General features: G+C 43.2%; 1 protein-coding gene across 1 annotated transcript in view; it reads right to left on the bottom strand.

The window, feature by feature from the left end:
- Positions 1-16,720, bottom strand: part of PLEKHA7 (pleckstrin homology domain containing, family A member 7) — a 299,249-nt gene that overhangs the window by 4,922 nt on the left and 277,607 nt on the right. Inside the window, exons 14-19 of the mRNA XM_006892043.1 lie at positions 12,587-12,655; positions 12,334-12,414; positions 11,147-11,296; positions 10,554-10,655; positions 2,606-2,714; positions 2,180-2,406 (exon numbers count right to left, since the gene is read on the bottom strand). Coding sequence (XP_006892105.1) covers positions 2,180-2,406; positions 2,606-2,714; positions 10,554-10,655; positions 11,147-11,296; positions 12,334-12,414; positions 12,587-12,655 — 738 coding nt within the window. The remainder of the gene's footprint in view (positions 1-2,179; positions 2,407-2,605; positions 2,715-10,553; positions 10,656-11,146; positions 11,297-12,333; positions 12,415-12,586; positions 12,656-16,720) is intronic.

The raw sequence follows: 16,720 nt of genomic DNA, 5'->3' as shown, positions 1-16,720 counted from the left end.
GAGAAGAAGGAAGGACTTGCTGCTAATTGGGGCAAAGTTTCTCTTTGGAGTAATGAACAGGTTTTGGATGTAGATGAAGGTGAGAATTGTACAATCCTGGAAGTGTGATAAATGCCACCAAATTGTACATTTAAAAATTGTTAAAATGGCAAATTTTGCTTTGCACACACATTATCACAATATTTTTTTTAATAGCGCAAACAAGTAATTGGTAAAACTGGTGAGCCTACATGCATTACTGGAAGAACAGGAGAGAAAACCCCTCTCCCCTACACACTGGGTGGCCTTGATGCTCAACCAAGTTGAAAAAGTCCTGCCCTGGATCACAGAGGATCTAGCTGTGAGGAGGAACCCATGTGATTACTGATTCCTAGTTACTTGAGCTGGACAATGAATGAGAAGGAATTTGAGTTGTGGTATTGGAGAAGGGTGTGGAATATTCCATGGACTGCAAAATTAACAAACAGAGAAGAAAGTGCAACAGAATGCTCCTTGAAGGCAAAGATGGTGAAGCTTCACCTCACATATTTTGGTCATGTTGTTAGCAGAGGCTATTCCTTGGAGAGGAACATTATGCTTGGAAAAATGAAGAGTCAGCGAAGGAGGAAGACCTTCAATGAGATGGACTGATACAGTATCTGTGGCAATGGACTCAAATGTGTCAAGGATGATAAAGATGGTGCAGGATAGGACAGAGTACAGATCTATTTCCACAGGGTCCCTGTGAGCTGTACCTGACTTGGTGTCACTTAACAACAAGAAGTTACTCGTTTGGCATCAGAAACAGAAAATGGGTTTGTTGAAGAATACAGTGAGAAAACAAGGTATTCCAGCTCCCTGGATGGCACCTGTTCTTTATGTTTCTTGTCTAACCAGCAGGCATCCTGCCTATGTGGTCATCGACCTGACTCCATCATTTATGCTGTTTGGTGTTGGTTTTGTTTTTGTTGTTTTTTCCCCCTACATCCTATTCTATGGCTGGGACTCCAACCTGCCTTTAGATCAACGGTAAGAAAGGGCATCTCAACATGAAGAAATTCAGCAACTCCTCTGGCTGGTTCATGAATCTACACCCAAGCAAGGTCCTGGTGAGTATCTGGTAGTTCTAGGGCCAACTGAAAACAGGCAGATAGTGAGACATCTAGCAGAGAATCTCATATCATTTATTCAGATCTGTGTGCTGACCTCAGAAGAAGTCCTAAACACACTGTCTGGGCAATTCTAAGCAAGGTGTCTCTAAGTCTTCATTGGCTAAAACTTGGAAACCCCTACAGCAAGGTCCCAGCTACATAGCTTCTCTGACACATGGACCAAACTGCTCTCCCAACTCTGTGTTCTTCAGTCAGACAACTAGTCCTGAAGGCAAGAACTCTCACTTTATCAGCTGACCACATCATCTGTTTCCTTCAAGTATCTTAAGTTCCGTAAGGTGTTTACCAAGTCAACATGATGGGCTCCAGATCTGACCGAGGACCTGAATGTCCAAGTAGGTGACAGATAGCATAGAAAAAAAAACACAGCCAGGGGATTAGTTGGCTTCACTAGTGAACATGAAGAACTCAAGCAAATCTCAACATCTCTGTCCTTGAGTTGTCTTGCCTGCTCTTCCTACCTTTACTCTTTGGGGTTATTGTGATGATCACATGCATCCTACTATAGATGAAGGTAATGACGGTAGTTGATTGGGTTGAGCTTAACACCCACTATCTTGAATACTCGCTGGGAAATCCCTCTGCAGGTCTGCATGGAGTTCTGGTTTAGTGGTAAGGAGTTGAGCTGCTAATCCAAAAACATGTGGTTTGAATGCCCTAGCTGCTTTAAAGGAGAAATTCAGTCAATCTCCTCCTGTGTAATTTACAGTCTTTGAAAACCTGCTAGAGGGTCAGCTATGAGTGGGTTCCACTTGTACATAACAAGAACAACTTGCATGGCCACATCAACAACCCCACACCTCTCTGTCAGGGGCGAAGTCCTCTTGTTGAATCTCAGTTATCCCAACTGCAAATCGGGAGGGCTGGTCAAGGCTGTATCTAAGGCTCTTGCAGCTCAGAGAGTCAGAAGCAAATGGCAGGGTCAACACTATCTACTGATCAGGACTCAGGGCTTCTTTAGGACTCTGGCTCGTTCTATTTTCCCAAGAGAAAATGATTCTGCTCAGCTCCTGGACATCAAAACTCACAACTTTGGGCTTCGTCTTTGTTGGTGACTGAAGTGGGGACGTCACTTTCCTCAGCTGGGGTGGGTGAGGTCGGTACGGCACATAGGTTTGCAGCTGAGGGAAGAGTCGAACTTCCAGAGGGGTTCGCACAGGGCTGGTTGGAGGGCTGGGCTGCAGGGACGACTTGCTCTCAGAGGTTGAGAGTGAAGGCACCGGCGGATGAGGAAATAAAGGCACTGTTTTTCTTTCTAAAGGGTGTGAAGGGTTAAAAAAAAGCTTAAGGTGGAACAAAGACCTTCTTCCTTGGACAACAAGTGAAATAAGTTAGTACCATGAGACCCACCCTCATACAGCTGACCCTTCAAGGGTCATCTCAACCATCCATGTGCTGCTCCCCAACATTCTTCCAGCAAAGGCCCAGTCCCCCTACATCCAGGGTTCACTCACCTGGATTTTTGACCGATTCCACCAGGATTCTGAAGTTCTCTTTATTTGCACTCAGACCTGCAATGACATCTTCAATCCTCCACAGATCCTTCTGTATCTGTGATTTCTCCTGAGGGGTGAAAAATAATGGTGGTTCACTTCCTTCTTTACTCCTTACCAAAAGTTTCTTCTTGAGACTCATCCAACTGTTTCTGATACAGCCCCTCACCCTGGGTGCTGAGGGGGCAACAACATTCCTTTGGAACTCTGCCAGGGTGAGTCCTAAGTCTGATTGACAGCCTGCTGGCAGAAGCACAAACAGAGACTAGTCCAAAATGCAAGGGAGACAGTTCAGAGTAGCTTTTACCAGTCCAAATTATCTAGTCTCACCTAATTTAAAAAAAAAAAAACAACAACATTGCCTCATGTAACCATGGCAGAAGAGGAAAAAAAGGCAAGAACTGAAGGACAAGTCACGCTCAAAATTTAAAGATGGAGCTGAATCCTGGGACTGGAGGTTAGTTAAAAAGTACAATGATTAGTGGAATATTACATAGCACAAATAAGAGACAACATCCTAATACATGCTACATCATGGATGAACCTTGAAAGCTGTGCTAAGTGAATAAAATTAGTCACAAAAGGTCATTTTTGTATGATTCCATTTCTATGAATTCATTGTGTAAAACTTATGTGAAACGTGCTGTTGTTTTTATGTGCTATCGAGTCAGAAATGACCCACAGTTGACTCTCCAGTGGGTTCTCAGAGGCAATTAATCACAAGGGAGCAGACTGTTCGTTCTCCTGCAGAGCAGCTAGAGGATTTGAACTGTGAGCCTTGGGGATTGTAGCTCAGTTTCTCACCTCTAGGCCACCAGAGCTAAGGACCACTCAGTTTCTCACCCCTAGGGCACCAGAACTAGAAAACAGATTGTATGATCTAATTTCTATGAAATGCCCAGAACAGGCAACTATAGAACTGGAAAGTACGTTAGAGGTTGCTTAGGGTGTAGAGAGTTGGAAAGTGTTCTAGAGACGTGACTATGAAATGGGTATAAGATCTCTTTGGGGGGGTGATAAAAATGTTATAAAAATTAGTGGGAGTGATGGTTGCACAACTCTGAAAACACTAAAAATCACTGAACTGTTTACTTTAAGAGGCAAAGTTTATGGTTTGGAAATTTTATCTCAATAAAGTTGTTCTTTAAAAAATACAGTGGGAAAGGAGCAAGATGGTATTATCATCTGCAAACTTCAAAGTCATAACCAAGAACAGAAGAGGCACCAGGGTAAGGTTAGCAGGGTCTATTGTAGCCAAGGGGCTGCAGACACCCTTTAATGGGGTTGCTAAACACCAAGTGCAATTTACTTTTGACTTTAAAAAATGATAATGAGGACATAACAGGAGTCTTATCTCACCGACTGAAGGAAAAGAAGAATCACAGTTTCTGCCACTTTCAAGACACACCAGCCAGAAGAGCTTTTATACCATATGGTACTTGGTGTGGACCAACAAGATCCTGCACCTACACTGTGTGCTATGACACATCATAACAAGGCCTGGTACCTAGCAGTAGAGTTTCTGGTGGCAAAAACAGTTACATATTTGACTACTCACTAAAAGGTCTGAATTCATTCAGAGGTACCTCAGAAGAAAAGCCTGGCAGTGTGCTTACAAAAGATCTTTGTTTTAAAAGTGCTATGAAAAGGGCGCTCTGGTGGCCTAGTGGCAAGAAGCTGTGCTGAAATCCTGAAAGCACGCGGTTTGAATCCACCAGATACTCCACTGAAGAAGGAAGGGCAATCTCCTCCTGCGCCAGTTAGATCTGACTCACAACAAAAACAAAACAAAACAAAACAAAAAAACCAACGACAAAACAAAAAATTATGTGGAGTACAGCTTTACTATGACCTGCAAGGAGTTGCCAGGAGTTGAAACTGATTTGACAGCAAATAATAACATGTGAGATAAATAAAGGTCAGTCACATGAAATTCCCTGATCACATACCTTCCATCAGTTGTTAACAGTTGTCTGAGGGCTTCCTGATCAAGTGGGCATCTATGCCACATTCACACACTCTCCAGCTTCCCAATACCAAAACACAGCCTCAGAGCTGAAGAGCAGACAATGGGCTTGACACTCAACTTCACACTAAAGTCTAAATGCGGAGTGCCTAATGTAGAAAGGTGTAGCATTGAACCTAGTGTATGTTAAATTGGCAGTGGACTGTCTCCAAACCTGAGTTCCCCAGGCAGAACATTGAGAGCAGAATGGGATTAAAGCCACACTATCCTCCTTCCATAGTTCTCTGGTAAGACCTATGTCAATCTGCTCTCTTGCTACCATTCCACCTTTCATCATTCCCATATGTGAGAGTAGAGCAGAGCGAAGCAAAGGCCAAGGGAACACTGCGTTAGAGTAGATCTACCCCACAGGGTTTTCTTAGCCAACATTTTTATGGAAGCCAATCAGAGGCCTTTTCCTATGGTGCCACTAGTGCACTTAAACTATCCTTTTTGAGGTTAATAATTGATCACAAACTCTTTGTGACACTCAGGGATCTGTCTTCCCCTGAGGGAAGTGGAATGTCAGAATTTAAGGACAAAGTGAGAGTCACTTATGAGGATTAGGAGTGTGGGGGTTCATTCCTGTATTCTCATACCATGGTGCATTGTGTTATTGTTAGGTGTCATTGAGTTGAGTACAAATGGCAACCCTATGAACAGCCAACCTGAACCTAGTTCTATCCTGTGCCATCCTCATCATCTCTGACACACCCAGTGTTGAACACCATGCCAATCCATCTTGTTGGGGTTCTTCTCCTCCTTCGCTGACCCTCTATCTTTTCAAGCATGACATCCCTTTCAAAGGAATAGCTGCACCTCACTACATGTCCAAAGTATGAAAGACGGAACCTCACTAGGAAGTCTTTCATATACTGCCTTCAGCAAAGGCCTACACTCCTCTCCTGGAAGAAAGGGTGGTAATGCCTACAGGGAGCTTCATCATGGTCCCTCACTCAGTTTTCTGAGTGGTCTATTCTTGTCCAGTTAACTGTGAGAGTCTTCATAAATAAAGTCAGCTATTTATGACAACACAGAAGGCAGCATGGAGTTTGCCCAAAGCAGGGTTTTGTGAGCTTCCCAAGTCACCGTGGCACTCAAAGTAAGCATGAGCAACTCCCAGGTCTGGGAAGAAATCAAACCTCAGAGATCTGGTTCCTAAACAGCCTAGGAATTATTTGTTTTATAGAAAGGAGGAAACCAGTCCTGGGCCTGCTACATTTTAAATGATTGTGAAATTATGCACAGGTGAATTAAATGGACACTAACCATATGAAACAATGTATAACATCACCACTAGTAATGGAGTAAATGCAAATCTAAACAAGAAAGAAAAAATGGTAACATCAAGTGTTGGCAAGGATGTAAGAAAACAGGTTGCATACTCTCATTCACTATTGGTAGAATGAGAAATCAGTAGCTTTTTAGAGGGCAATTTGTCAGTATCTATCAATATTTTAAAAGAGCTCTGGTGGTCTGGTGATAAGAAGCTGTGTTGCAAAGGCACACCATTCAAACCCACCAGTTGCTCCCTGGGAGAGAGATGGACAATCTTCTCCCATGACATTAACTGTCTCTGCAAACCCACTGGAGGGTCAGCTATGGGTCGGTTCTGACGTGACAGTACACAATAACAGCAACATCAACATCAATATTTAAAGGACTCTGGTGTCACAGGGTGTAACAAATGAGTTTTAACCAGCTTTCAGGGTGGCCATCCACAGTCTTCTGAGTGGCAGTGATGGTATAGACTGTGGTCATGAGTCCCTCTACGATGGCAAGGTTGTCATCCCTGTATCTACCGGTGCTGCCGAGGCCATGGGCAAGGTCATCCTTGAGCTGAACAGAAAACCTACTGGCATGAGTTTCCTCATTCCCATTCCCAGTGTGTGTGTATGTCAGTCGTGAATTTGACCTACCATCTGAAGAAAGCTACCAAATATGATGACATCGAGAGAGTAGTAAAGCAGGCATCAGAAAAGCCCCTAAAGGGCACACAGGGATACACTGAAGACAGGTCGTCTGTGACGTTCACAGTGACACTCTTCCACTTTGATTCTGGGGCCAGCATAGCCCTGAATGACCACTCTGACAAACTCATTTCCTGTTATGACACTGAATTTGGCTACAGCAACAGAGTGGTCAACCTGATGGTTCATATGGCCTCCAAAGAATAAGAGCTCCTTGGACCACCAGCCCCAGTAATAGCAGTGGGGGTTGGGGGGGAGTGGGAGGGGGTAGAGACAGACAGAAAGACACAGAGAGAAACAGAGGCAGAGAGAGAGAGAGATTGATTCTCAGCTTCCGGGGCTACATACTGAGAATCTCACATCCTTGACACAATTCCATCTGCTCCTCCTGAGAAAGGGAGGGGCTTAGAGAACCCATCTTGTAATGTACCATCAATAAAGTACACTGTACTCAGAAAAAAACAAAAAACAAACCAAGTTTGGAAAGGCAGGTTACGTGGATACTCACTCCTGCTGTTTGTAAACAATGGGACTAAGTTAATACGCATCATGAAAAGATCAAGGAAAACAAAACAAAACATGGAATATCCAAACCATGAACTATTTTGCAGCCATTAATAACTACTTAAACCAATGTTGTCTAATAGAACTTTCTGCTAATTGTGGAAATATGTATCTGTGCTAGCATTTGGAATGTTTCTAATGTAACTGTGGCATAATATATATTCTATGAGGCTAAAAAATGTAGGCTTCTTTTATGTATAAGTACTTGATAACAGAAAGAAAAATGTTTCTCTTATGTTTGTCTATTTTATTTGAGAGACTAAGCTTTTTTTTTATACTAAGTGATGCTTTTTATTTGATAAATACAAAATTGAATAGGGAGTTTAGCAGCTTAGTGGGTAAGGAGTTGCACTGCCAACTGAAAGGCAGGTCGTTCTAATCTACCACGTGCTCCACTAGAGAAAGATGAACAATCTCCCATGTGATTTAGAGCCTCAAAAAATTTGCTAGTATGTCAGGTATGAGTTGCTTCACACACAACAGCAGTGAGAGTGAGAGGAATAACTGCTAACTGTCATCAGTAAAACTAGCTGTTTTGGAAATGAAACAACTTACAGATTTTTAGTTCATATTATTTAATGAAATGTGGTTATAGCTTCAATTTGTTCTTTAAGAGTTTTAAAATAAATCTCTCAAGAGGTATTAATTACTAAGGGGTTAAGAAGCACTGTTTCTAAGTTTTCTATCATTAACATTAGGCTGAACAGGAGCAACTCCATTTTACTTGACTTTTACCTCGCTCCCCTCCTCCCTCTAAGACAAGCAAGCCTGCCAGACCCTCCTTCCAATACAGGCAGGTAGACCAGACGGAGAAGGAAAGCTAGAAACCAAGATAACAGGACAATGGGGGGGGGGGGAGTGTGTGTGTGTGTTATAACATCTCTGAGAGAAAAGGTCCAGGATGAAACTACTGAACCAGAATACCACCATTCCCAGGATATGTCCTCCCACCCAGGAATCCAAGGCCATTTTCTTTGCTCAGGGCTCATCTGCATTGACAGCCTCAGGCTACTTTCACTGAGGCATGTATTAAAGAAAAGTCCATTTGCTAAACTTTCAGCCCTGGTGATATTTGGACCTAGCAGTCAGTGGGACCTTTTTCAATTACTGTCCCTTTAAGGAAATTTTTGGAAGCCCCAGCATCATAATGCATAAAGTGTTAGGCTGCTAATCAAAATGTCAGCAGTTCAAATTCACCAGCTGCTCCTTGGGGAAAAGACAGGCAGTCTCCTCCCATAATGAGATACAACCTCAGAACCCCAAAGGAGGGTCACCATGACTGGGAGCCGTCCTGGCACCAGTGAGTGAGGTTTGATGCTTTAAAAAGACTTTCAAACTTTTTTCCTAACCATCTCCCTTCCATGAATGTTTTTTACTGTGGTAAATATATATGATATTTTCATTTTTAGCCATTATTAAGAGCAAAAGTCAGTGGCATCAATTATATTCATAATGGTGTCCAATCATCCCTACAGTTCATTTCATCATCCTAAAGAGAAGCTATGTATCCATTAAGGAATAATTCCTCACTTCCTACAGAGGCATAAATGTTTTAATTTTATTTAATCTTAAGTATATACTGTATTGGAGAGCATACATTTGGAGGTGTAGATATTATCCTGGAAAGATCCCCAGGGCATAAATGTATGACAAAAAAGAGTAAGCTTCTGAATCATGTAATTATGATTCTCTTTAAGTAAACCTTTATCTGCCTCTCTCCTCCAATGAACAATAAGATTCCATATATGTATATATGCACAAGTTTGGAAATGCATATGAACAGTCTGGCGAGCTACAGTGCACATGGACAGCACTGACAGCTCACAGGGAAGGTGAGAGAATTAGGGCAGAAAGGAGTGGGAGGAAGAGTTTTAATTTCTGCATCTCTTATTCAGCATTTGCAGAAAGGTGTCTTCATGTATTCCTTGTATCATTATAGAGACGTAATGAACAAAAAAAAATACAATTACTGATGAAAGGAATGTCAATCACTGATGTTTAAGAAGATATATATCGCAGGATATAGGTTAGCTTAAAAATCATACTCTATGTAATTGTTTGGAAGATACTGTCAGTAATAGCTTTATAGTAGTTTTAGAAAATATAAAAATGAAAAGGAAAACAAGAAATAACAAAATTTTTTTAAACCCCACAAATAAACAGAAACAGATACTGAGACTAGTTGCCAGGCACTTCCCAGGCCAGCCAGGTGTCCTTGGTATAATCCTGAACCCAGCGCGCTGGGAATTTTTCCATGAGCAGAAGGATAGCAAGACCCCAAGAACGGTCCTAAGTCCACTCACATTTCCTTTACTTATTTAGGCTCTATTCGTCCAGTGGATAAGGAGTTGTGCTCCCAACCCAAAGGCAGACAGTTCAAATTCACTAATCGCTCCATGGGAGAAAGATGAGTGATCTCTCTGTGATTTACAGCCTCTGAAAACCTACTGGAGGGTCTGAGTCAATGGCTGTGAGGGTATTTTCCTCAGTTGGTGCTAATGCCTGGAGAGCCAGCATATTCATTAAATCATTCAAATCTTGACTAGAATTAGTTCATTAATTAACAAGCCCAGCTCTAAAACTGGCATTGCATTTGCTGATTAATGAAGTCTTAATTGAGGCTTGCTAAATGAAAATAAATTGAATTTATTTCCCCACAATGAGAGAACACAAGGCAGCTGAGGGACCCAAAACGGAGGAGAAATTCCACAGGCCTTTTATTCTCTCACCGTGGAGACAGAGACCAGACTATCAGTGGAGCGGCCTGGTTTTTAAGGGTAGAGGAAAAGACTAGAGAGCAGGAAATCGCCTAAGGACAACTTTCCCCGAGTCATAGAAATGGGTATCAGCCAGCCTGGCCTCCAGAAATGTAAATGACCACCTGGAGACCAGAGGAATTCACACTGCCTCCTCAGGTGGAAGCTTGATAGCATCTATCTTTAGGAATCCGAGGAGGAAAAGAGGTGCTTCCTGCTGCTGTCTGTCTAACTGAAGATCTAGGAACCCGAGATGGGTCCAAGAACTATAGGAACACAGATCACTCTCACATCTCTAAGGTTAGAACTTGTCTTCTCCCTGGTCTATTTTCTGAAATGGCCAGTAATAGAACCCTGACAAAAATGCCCCAAGGTTTGTCTTTGAAGACAAAGGTTCAGGGGAAGTGGGGATGAGGATTCTCAACACAATCTGGCCAGAGGAAAGGGATTGCCAAGGGAGAGTTTGGGGTGGCCCTTTAGAGAGGTGGCTAGAGGAATGACTAGCAGGTTGAGGGAGAGAAAGTCTTTGGGGAGGACACAGTCCTGTTTTACAGACAAATGAAGGTTGCCAGAGTCAACGAGAGCTCAGGAGGAGTGAACAGCCCCCGGCTTACCTGGAAAAAAAACGCTCTTCTGTGCTGCTCCTGTAGGGTGTGCCTTAGCTGCTCCACATCGGTCTCCAACTTCAGGTATTCATTCCAGGCATTCTCCATCTCCTGTTGGCAGAGGGAATGCTTCTGGTTCTTAGTTATTCCCCACCTTCCAAGGCCTCATGAGCATCTGCACTCCTGACTACTGCTGACCCAGCCAGGAAAAGAGGGAAGAGACACCGACCTCGCTCAGGTGTGCGTGTGGTGGTGCGGGGGAGCAAGGGGAGAAACACGACAGTGCGGTAATTTGTGTTCTGATCCTGGTCACCTACACTGTCCCATCCCACCTTTGGGGATTCTTGGATTCCTGGCTCTGGTAAAAGGGCCCATATCAAAAGATTCTGATGCCTTAGGTGGCACTGTGGCAGGCTAAGGAACAGACAGACGTATGGCATCTCTGAACAAGGTAACGTGATTGTCTGGAGATGACCTAGACCATGTCTGCTGTTCTGAGACACTCCCTTCCAGTCATCAACTCAACTACAAGGTGGGAGATGAGAAAGGTAGCCTTGGCCCAGCCGATGAGGGTAAGTGCTACCCTCCTCACTCATACGCACGGTGGACTCTCTGGAGATCTCTGCCCGGATGTGCACGAGGTCCTCCTGCAGCAATCTCTGCTGGAAGGATATCTTCTCCAAGTGCTGAGGCTGGTCTCTATACTGCTCCATTTGTCTGTGCAAAACCTCCAGCACAGACTCTAGCTGGTCCTGCTCCAGAAAATCAGCAAAGAGGATAAGAGCACTCACTATTCCCAGATGTCTCCCCTCACCACATCCAGAACCAAGCAAATCTCTGGAATTGAACTTAGATTGAAAGCGTCAGAGCTGAGCGTGAGAGCTGAGAATCACAGTCTCTGCTCAGAAATTATTGAACAAGTTTGCCTCAGTTTCCTCATCTGTAAAGTGGGTATATGGTCATCCAATGTATTATGAGCCAAACTATAAGGATAAATAAAACATATGTAAAATTCTTTAAGCTCTCAGGGGAATGTTTATGTGCCATAAACATTTGATATTATAAATAAAATTACTTTTAAGAATTTTCTGTAAAACTGCAAAGGCCAGTTACAGGAAAAAGACATTTTGGAAAAGTAAAGGTTAAGTAAAAGATAAGATGATGCTCAAGGAGACAGACTGACATATTGAGTGGAACGATGGGCTTAATGCACGGAGAGATTGTGAGAATGGTGCAGGATGAGGAGGGGGTTTGCTCTGTTGTACATTGGTCACAATGAGTTAAGACCAATATGGCCTAAACTAACAATATCCCTGAGAGAACAAACATTGGCAGTTCTGGGCCCATTGCTGCTCTCTCATCTGGATTTGCTTTCTCTCACATGTGGGAGCCTAGGGACAAACAAGTTTTAGAGAGCTGAGAGCATTTGTCCTACTCTCCCATAGGCAGTCTTTCCATTTTCTGAAGAGTTCAGAGGTCCTGAGTCACCACATATAACTTAGTCTTTCTCTCCCAAGTTCATCCTACAAGGCCTACTGTGCAAAGCGGGCCAGAGCAGAGTGAGGGTGTGGTATTTAGAATAAGTGAGCTATGGCCTCCTTACAAAGTTTCTTGCACTGAAGAGAGAAACCCCCACCCCAAGCAGCATTCTTTAACCTCAGAGTCAATGCTCCTTGTAAACTGACTCTTGTTGATCAGTGCCAGCAGAGAGCCCAGTCTCTAGCTGAAAGAAGGCAAATGGCAAAATCCCCTTCCTCCCAGGCCAAGAACAGACAAAACTGATGCGTACTTTGTTCTCTTTAAGGGCTCGTATCTTGTCTTCCAAGTCCTGGAGGATCCTGTCTTGTTCACAGAAGACACTTAGTTTGACCTGTAATCAAGAATGAGTTGGAGAGCAGACTGGGATGATGAGAAAAAGGCTTGCCCAAGGAGAGTAACTAGAAAGCATTTGGCTACAGACCATCCAAATGCTACCTGAACTCCCACCCTGGGCCTGGGTTAGGAGGCAGCTGAGGGGCCAGCCTGTCCCTCTGCTCACTCACATCAATGTCACTCTCTGCAATCTTCATGGGCTTCAGACTTCGATCCTTGAGAAGGTCCCGGCCTGTCATCTGGGAGATGAACAATTTAAAGATTTAATCGCAGTACTCAGAAAATTAAGGTCCGAACTCAGGGAGGAAAGTAGGCCTACGATGGGTGAGCAGGGAACCCAGGAGTGGTGAGGAGAGTCATGGAGTGAGACGGGCAAACACTTGGGCAAGGCCTTTGCTTTTTATGCCTAACTTCATTTTAGGGAAAACTCAAAACCATTCTGTAATCCTAGTAATGTTTGTAAATTTCTCAGAGTGAAGAGAATATAAATCTGAAGTCCTAAAATGATCCGCTGTAGAAGTTACAGATTTGCCCAAAATGAATGTGATAAACCAGCATGACTCTTGGAAGATGTACCACTGATAAGCAGAATTTTGCTACTGAATCTGTGGATAAACACAAGCTATGTAAGTCCATGTGACAAGTAAATCCCGAGCCTTGACTTAGATCCCTGACCCTCCCATTTCCCAGTGAGGCAAACTGACGGGAGGACCCTCCTCATCCTACACACTATTCAAAAGAGGATCTGACTAAGTGAAGAACGACCCTGAATAATTCCTGGCTGGTGTTCTTAATTGATCCTTGAATAACTGAGGCTCTGCCAGATTTGCATTAATTACAATTATTAATTACTATCTTCTCAAGGGAAGAAACCACAATGACAAAAATCCCTTAAATCACAAAAAGAAACTAAACTCATTACTGTTGAGTCAATTCTGACTCACTGTGATCCTACAGGACAGAAAAGAACTGAGTAGAACAGAAAAGCTGTGATCCATTTCCCATGGATGGTGGGTTCAGACTGTCAATCTTGTGGTCAACAGCTGAGAAGTTAACCATATTGTCACCAAGGCGCCTTATCTAAATATAGGTTGGTGGAATGTTTTATTTCCCATTACAACCCTCTGACTAGTAAGAGCCTAAATCTCTTTACTTTATGTTTTAATTTCCCCCAAATCTCCTTCTTTTTAAAAACTGGGCTGGAGGCACATTTCCCCCTCAGCTGCAAATCTATGGACAAGACCAGGTGAGCATTAGCCATGTCTAATCTGCACCATGTAAGGGAAACTTCCTCAATGAACTCCAATTTGCAGATCTGATGGGACCAGGGAAATGAAGATGAAGCTAACCAGCAGGGATAAGAGCTGTGCACTATTCAGAATATTCCAGTGTGGAAGGACAGACAGCTCTGGATGCATAGCCTTTGCTTTCTACTCATTCTCTCTGGGAGGTCCAGGAAATTTGTGAGTGTGAATCAGAAACATTTTGGCAAATATTTTCCTCAGAGGTCAAATCACTCAGGTACCCAACTGTTCTAGGCTCCTCTTCTTGAGAATTTGCAGCAGCAAACCCAAAAGTCAAGGTAAATAGAGTATGACCTCTTCATGCTTTGAGCTTGGGATTTATTCTGGCCCACAGACCCACCTCAATTCGTTCCCATGCTCCCCAACACAGGGCAGGTACATTGCCTTATTTATCTTGGAAAATTATCCCCCTACATAAGGCCTGGCACATTGGAATGCACTCAGCAAATGCTTATTGAACTGCTGCATGTTGCAAGGGGGAAAAATACATAGGTCAAAGCTATGGAGTTCCTGAGGGGAAAACAAGTAGAACTCCAGCCAAATTCTGCTCTTCAGACAGGCAGATTATGTGTAAATACATGTATGCACACAATCACAGAACACATGGACCACTGAAACAAGTCACAAACAAACAGACTGCACTGCCTTGTGCCAAGACGGGGAGAGGAAAGAAGAGGAGATGGCAGAGTTAATCCCCGCACTGTTGTTGGGTGCTAACAAGCCAATTTTGACTCATAGTGAACCTGTGTGTCAGGAGAACTGGCCCAATAGGCTTTTTGGACTTAATCTTTCTGGAAAAAAGCCAGTTCTCCCAGAGAACCCCAAAAGCTAAATATCTCAGGCAGGACTTAAGTTTTTAACCTCAAGGGAACCTGGACAAAAGCAAGTAAAGGCAGTGAAATCTTCACTGTGTCACAAGCTCATCTATTCTCCAAATGGGTTGACCCTTCGATCATTCCCCAAGTAGAAATCATTTTCCAATTGAGATTGGCTTTGGGGACTTTTCCCCTCAGCAGAAACTCTTCCCCTTATTTCATTGAAGCTTTTTACAAGTAATCTCTCTTGGACACTTAAACAGTAAGAGAGAATCTAACTGAGCAATGCCTCATTTACCCAGCACCAGCAGGAAGATCGAGGTATTCTACACACACAAAAAGAGCCTTTTGAGAAAGCTGAATCTTTTCAATGAAATCAGCTGATGGAAAGCTCTCTAAAATTATATCCTTCCTTGCCTCCATAAAAATACTGAATAAAAATTCAGCTTTTTTTGGATGAATCAGGCTCATTACATAAATCAGTAATATAGAATCCCTTAGAAAGTAGTATTTAAGACTATTTGATCTTTTATTAACTCCTCCTCAGTTTTTGTGCTTTCATTTTTGCTTCAGATTAATATATATTGTTTCTGTTCACTCTTGGGATACCAGCACCCCCATCTTTTCTAAGATGTAACTTTCTTTTTTCCTCTTTTAATGTGCTGCTTTTTAGCTGCCAAGAAAGAGTGAGGAATTCAAGTGATTAAATGTGTTAGAATTAAAACAGTGGCAGGTGACATGAGGAGGGTTGTTTCCCTTACGGTCCCCTCCCTTTAAGGAGGTCTGATAGCTTTTGAGGTGTTGCTCACACACCTTGTACCTGCCAGTACTATGTACTTAGCTGAGGAGATTATTCTGTTTGCTTGTCTGCCTTTCCTCACTAGACAGTCACCTAATTAGGGTTGGCTGTGGGGACTGTGATGTATTTTCTCTGTATCCTCAAAGCCCAACCCAAAGCCCCATAGCACTGAGGATATTCAGGAATGTTTGCTTACTTAGTCAGTGAGAATATCAAATAGGATGAGCTGGCTTTGCTAAGTCTGAGACTTCTTTCTCTGGAGTAAAAAGATCATGGGCTTTGAGCATGGGTTTCATGATTATATACAGCTCAGGTTGCCCTTGAAGCTTCTGAACTTAGCTCTGTTTCATAAAGCTAAAATTACTAAGAAATATTTTACCACAAGTAGTGTATTGCAACTAATTTTCCTCTGAAGACTGAACTTTGTGATATAGTAATGTTTAAATATATTTATGATGTCTACTCTATGCCTCCCAGCAACTCTGTGACAGGAAAAAAATAGTCACAAAATCACTCATATATCTGTAAGAGTCTCTGCATTTGGGGGAGTGAAAGGTCATCTTACCTCAACTCCACCACTGCCCAAGACACCTTCTTGGGACTTAAATGCTTGGATACAGTACCTGCTTCCCAACCTGTAGCTTCTCCTGGGATGTTAGGCAAGTTGGCTATGTTTCTCAAAGGGGCATTGTCAGTCAAAAGGGCAATATGGGACTACCCATGACCTTGTCCCAATGCAGAGCAGCTATATCCCAGGGCCACGATGGAACCCGAAGAGACCCTGGCTTCTCTAAAGGAACCAGTGACTGCTGCTTCCCCATTCCCTCCAGGAAATCATGCTCCCCTCTGCAGACCACACTGTTGCCTAGAGTAGCCCTGGCGTGGAGGCAGACAGACGAGAATGGAAACATGACATGAGCTGGTGGCAAGCCAGGCAAGCGCCCCCACCCCTTGGCAGCACAAAAGATGGAGTCACAGAATAACACAGATGAGAGGCTCAGCCTGGTGCATCGGCCAAAATGCTGAAGAGTGCTTCAATACAAAGAAAATAAACCAAAATGACTTGCAGGAAGCCTGGGGGCGGTCAGGAGAGCCCCTGGTTAAGCAAGTGATGGAGTCGGCACTGAGCCAGAAGCAATGGAATGCCGCGCTTGGAGACACAGATCAGATCATCTTACGCTTCTCCTGGGCCGACAGCCCCGTGCTGACTTCTTCAGCACTTTGTAAAGCACGTTGATCAAAGGTTCATTATTTTTTATCTGTTCCAAACAAAAAGGCAAATACAATAAAACGAAACAGGTGAGACATCAGATGACACTTGAAGAAGTCAGAATTTGGGAAATTGGCAAAAGGGAGCCCTGGTCCGAATCTTGAAGGTGCTACATC

Source organism: Elephantulus edwardii, unplaced genomic scaffold (assembly GCF_000299155.1).
Source record: "Elephantulus edwardii isolate Elephantulus edwardi_28Jun2011 unplaced genomic scaffold, EleEdw1.0 scaffold00109, whole genome shotgun sequence".
NCBI classification, from domain to species: Eukaryota; Metazoa; Chordata; class Mammalia; order Macroscelidea; family Macroscelididae; genus Elephantulus; species Elephantulus edwardii.
The sequence above is the reverse complement of the archived record's forward strand: the minus strand, read 5'-3'. Positions and strand labels throughout refer to the sequence as shown.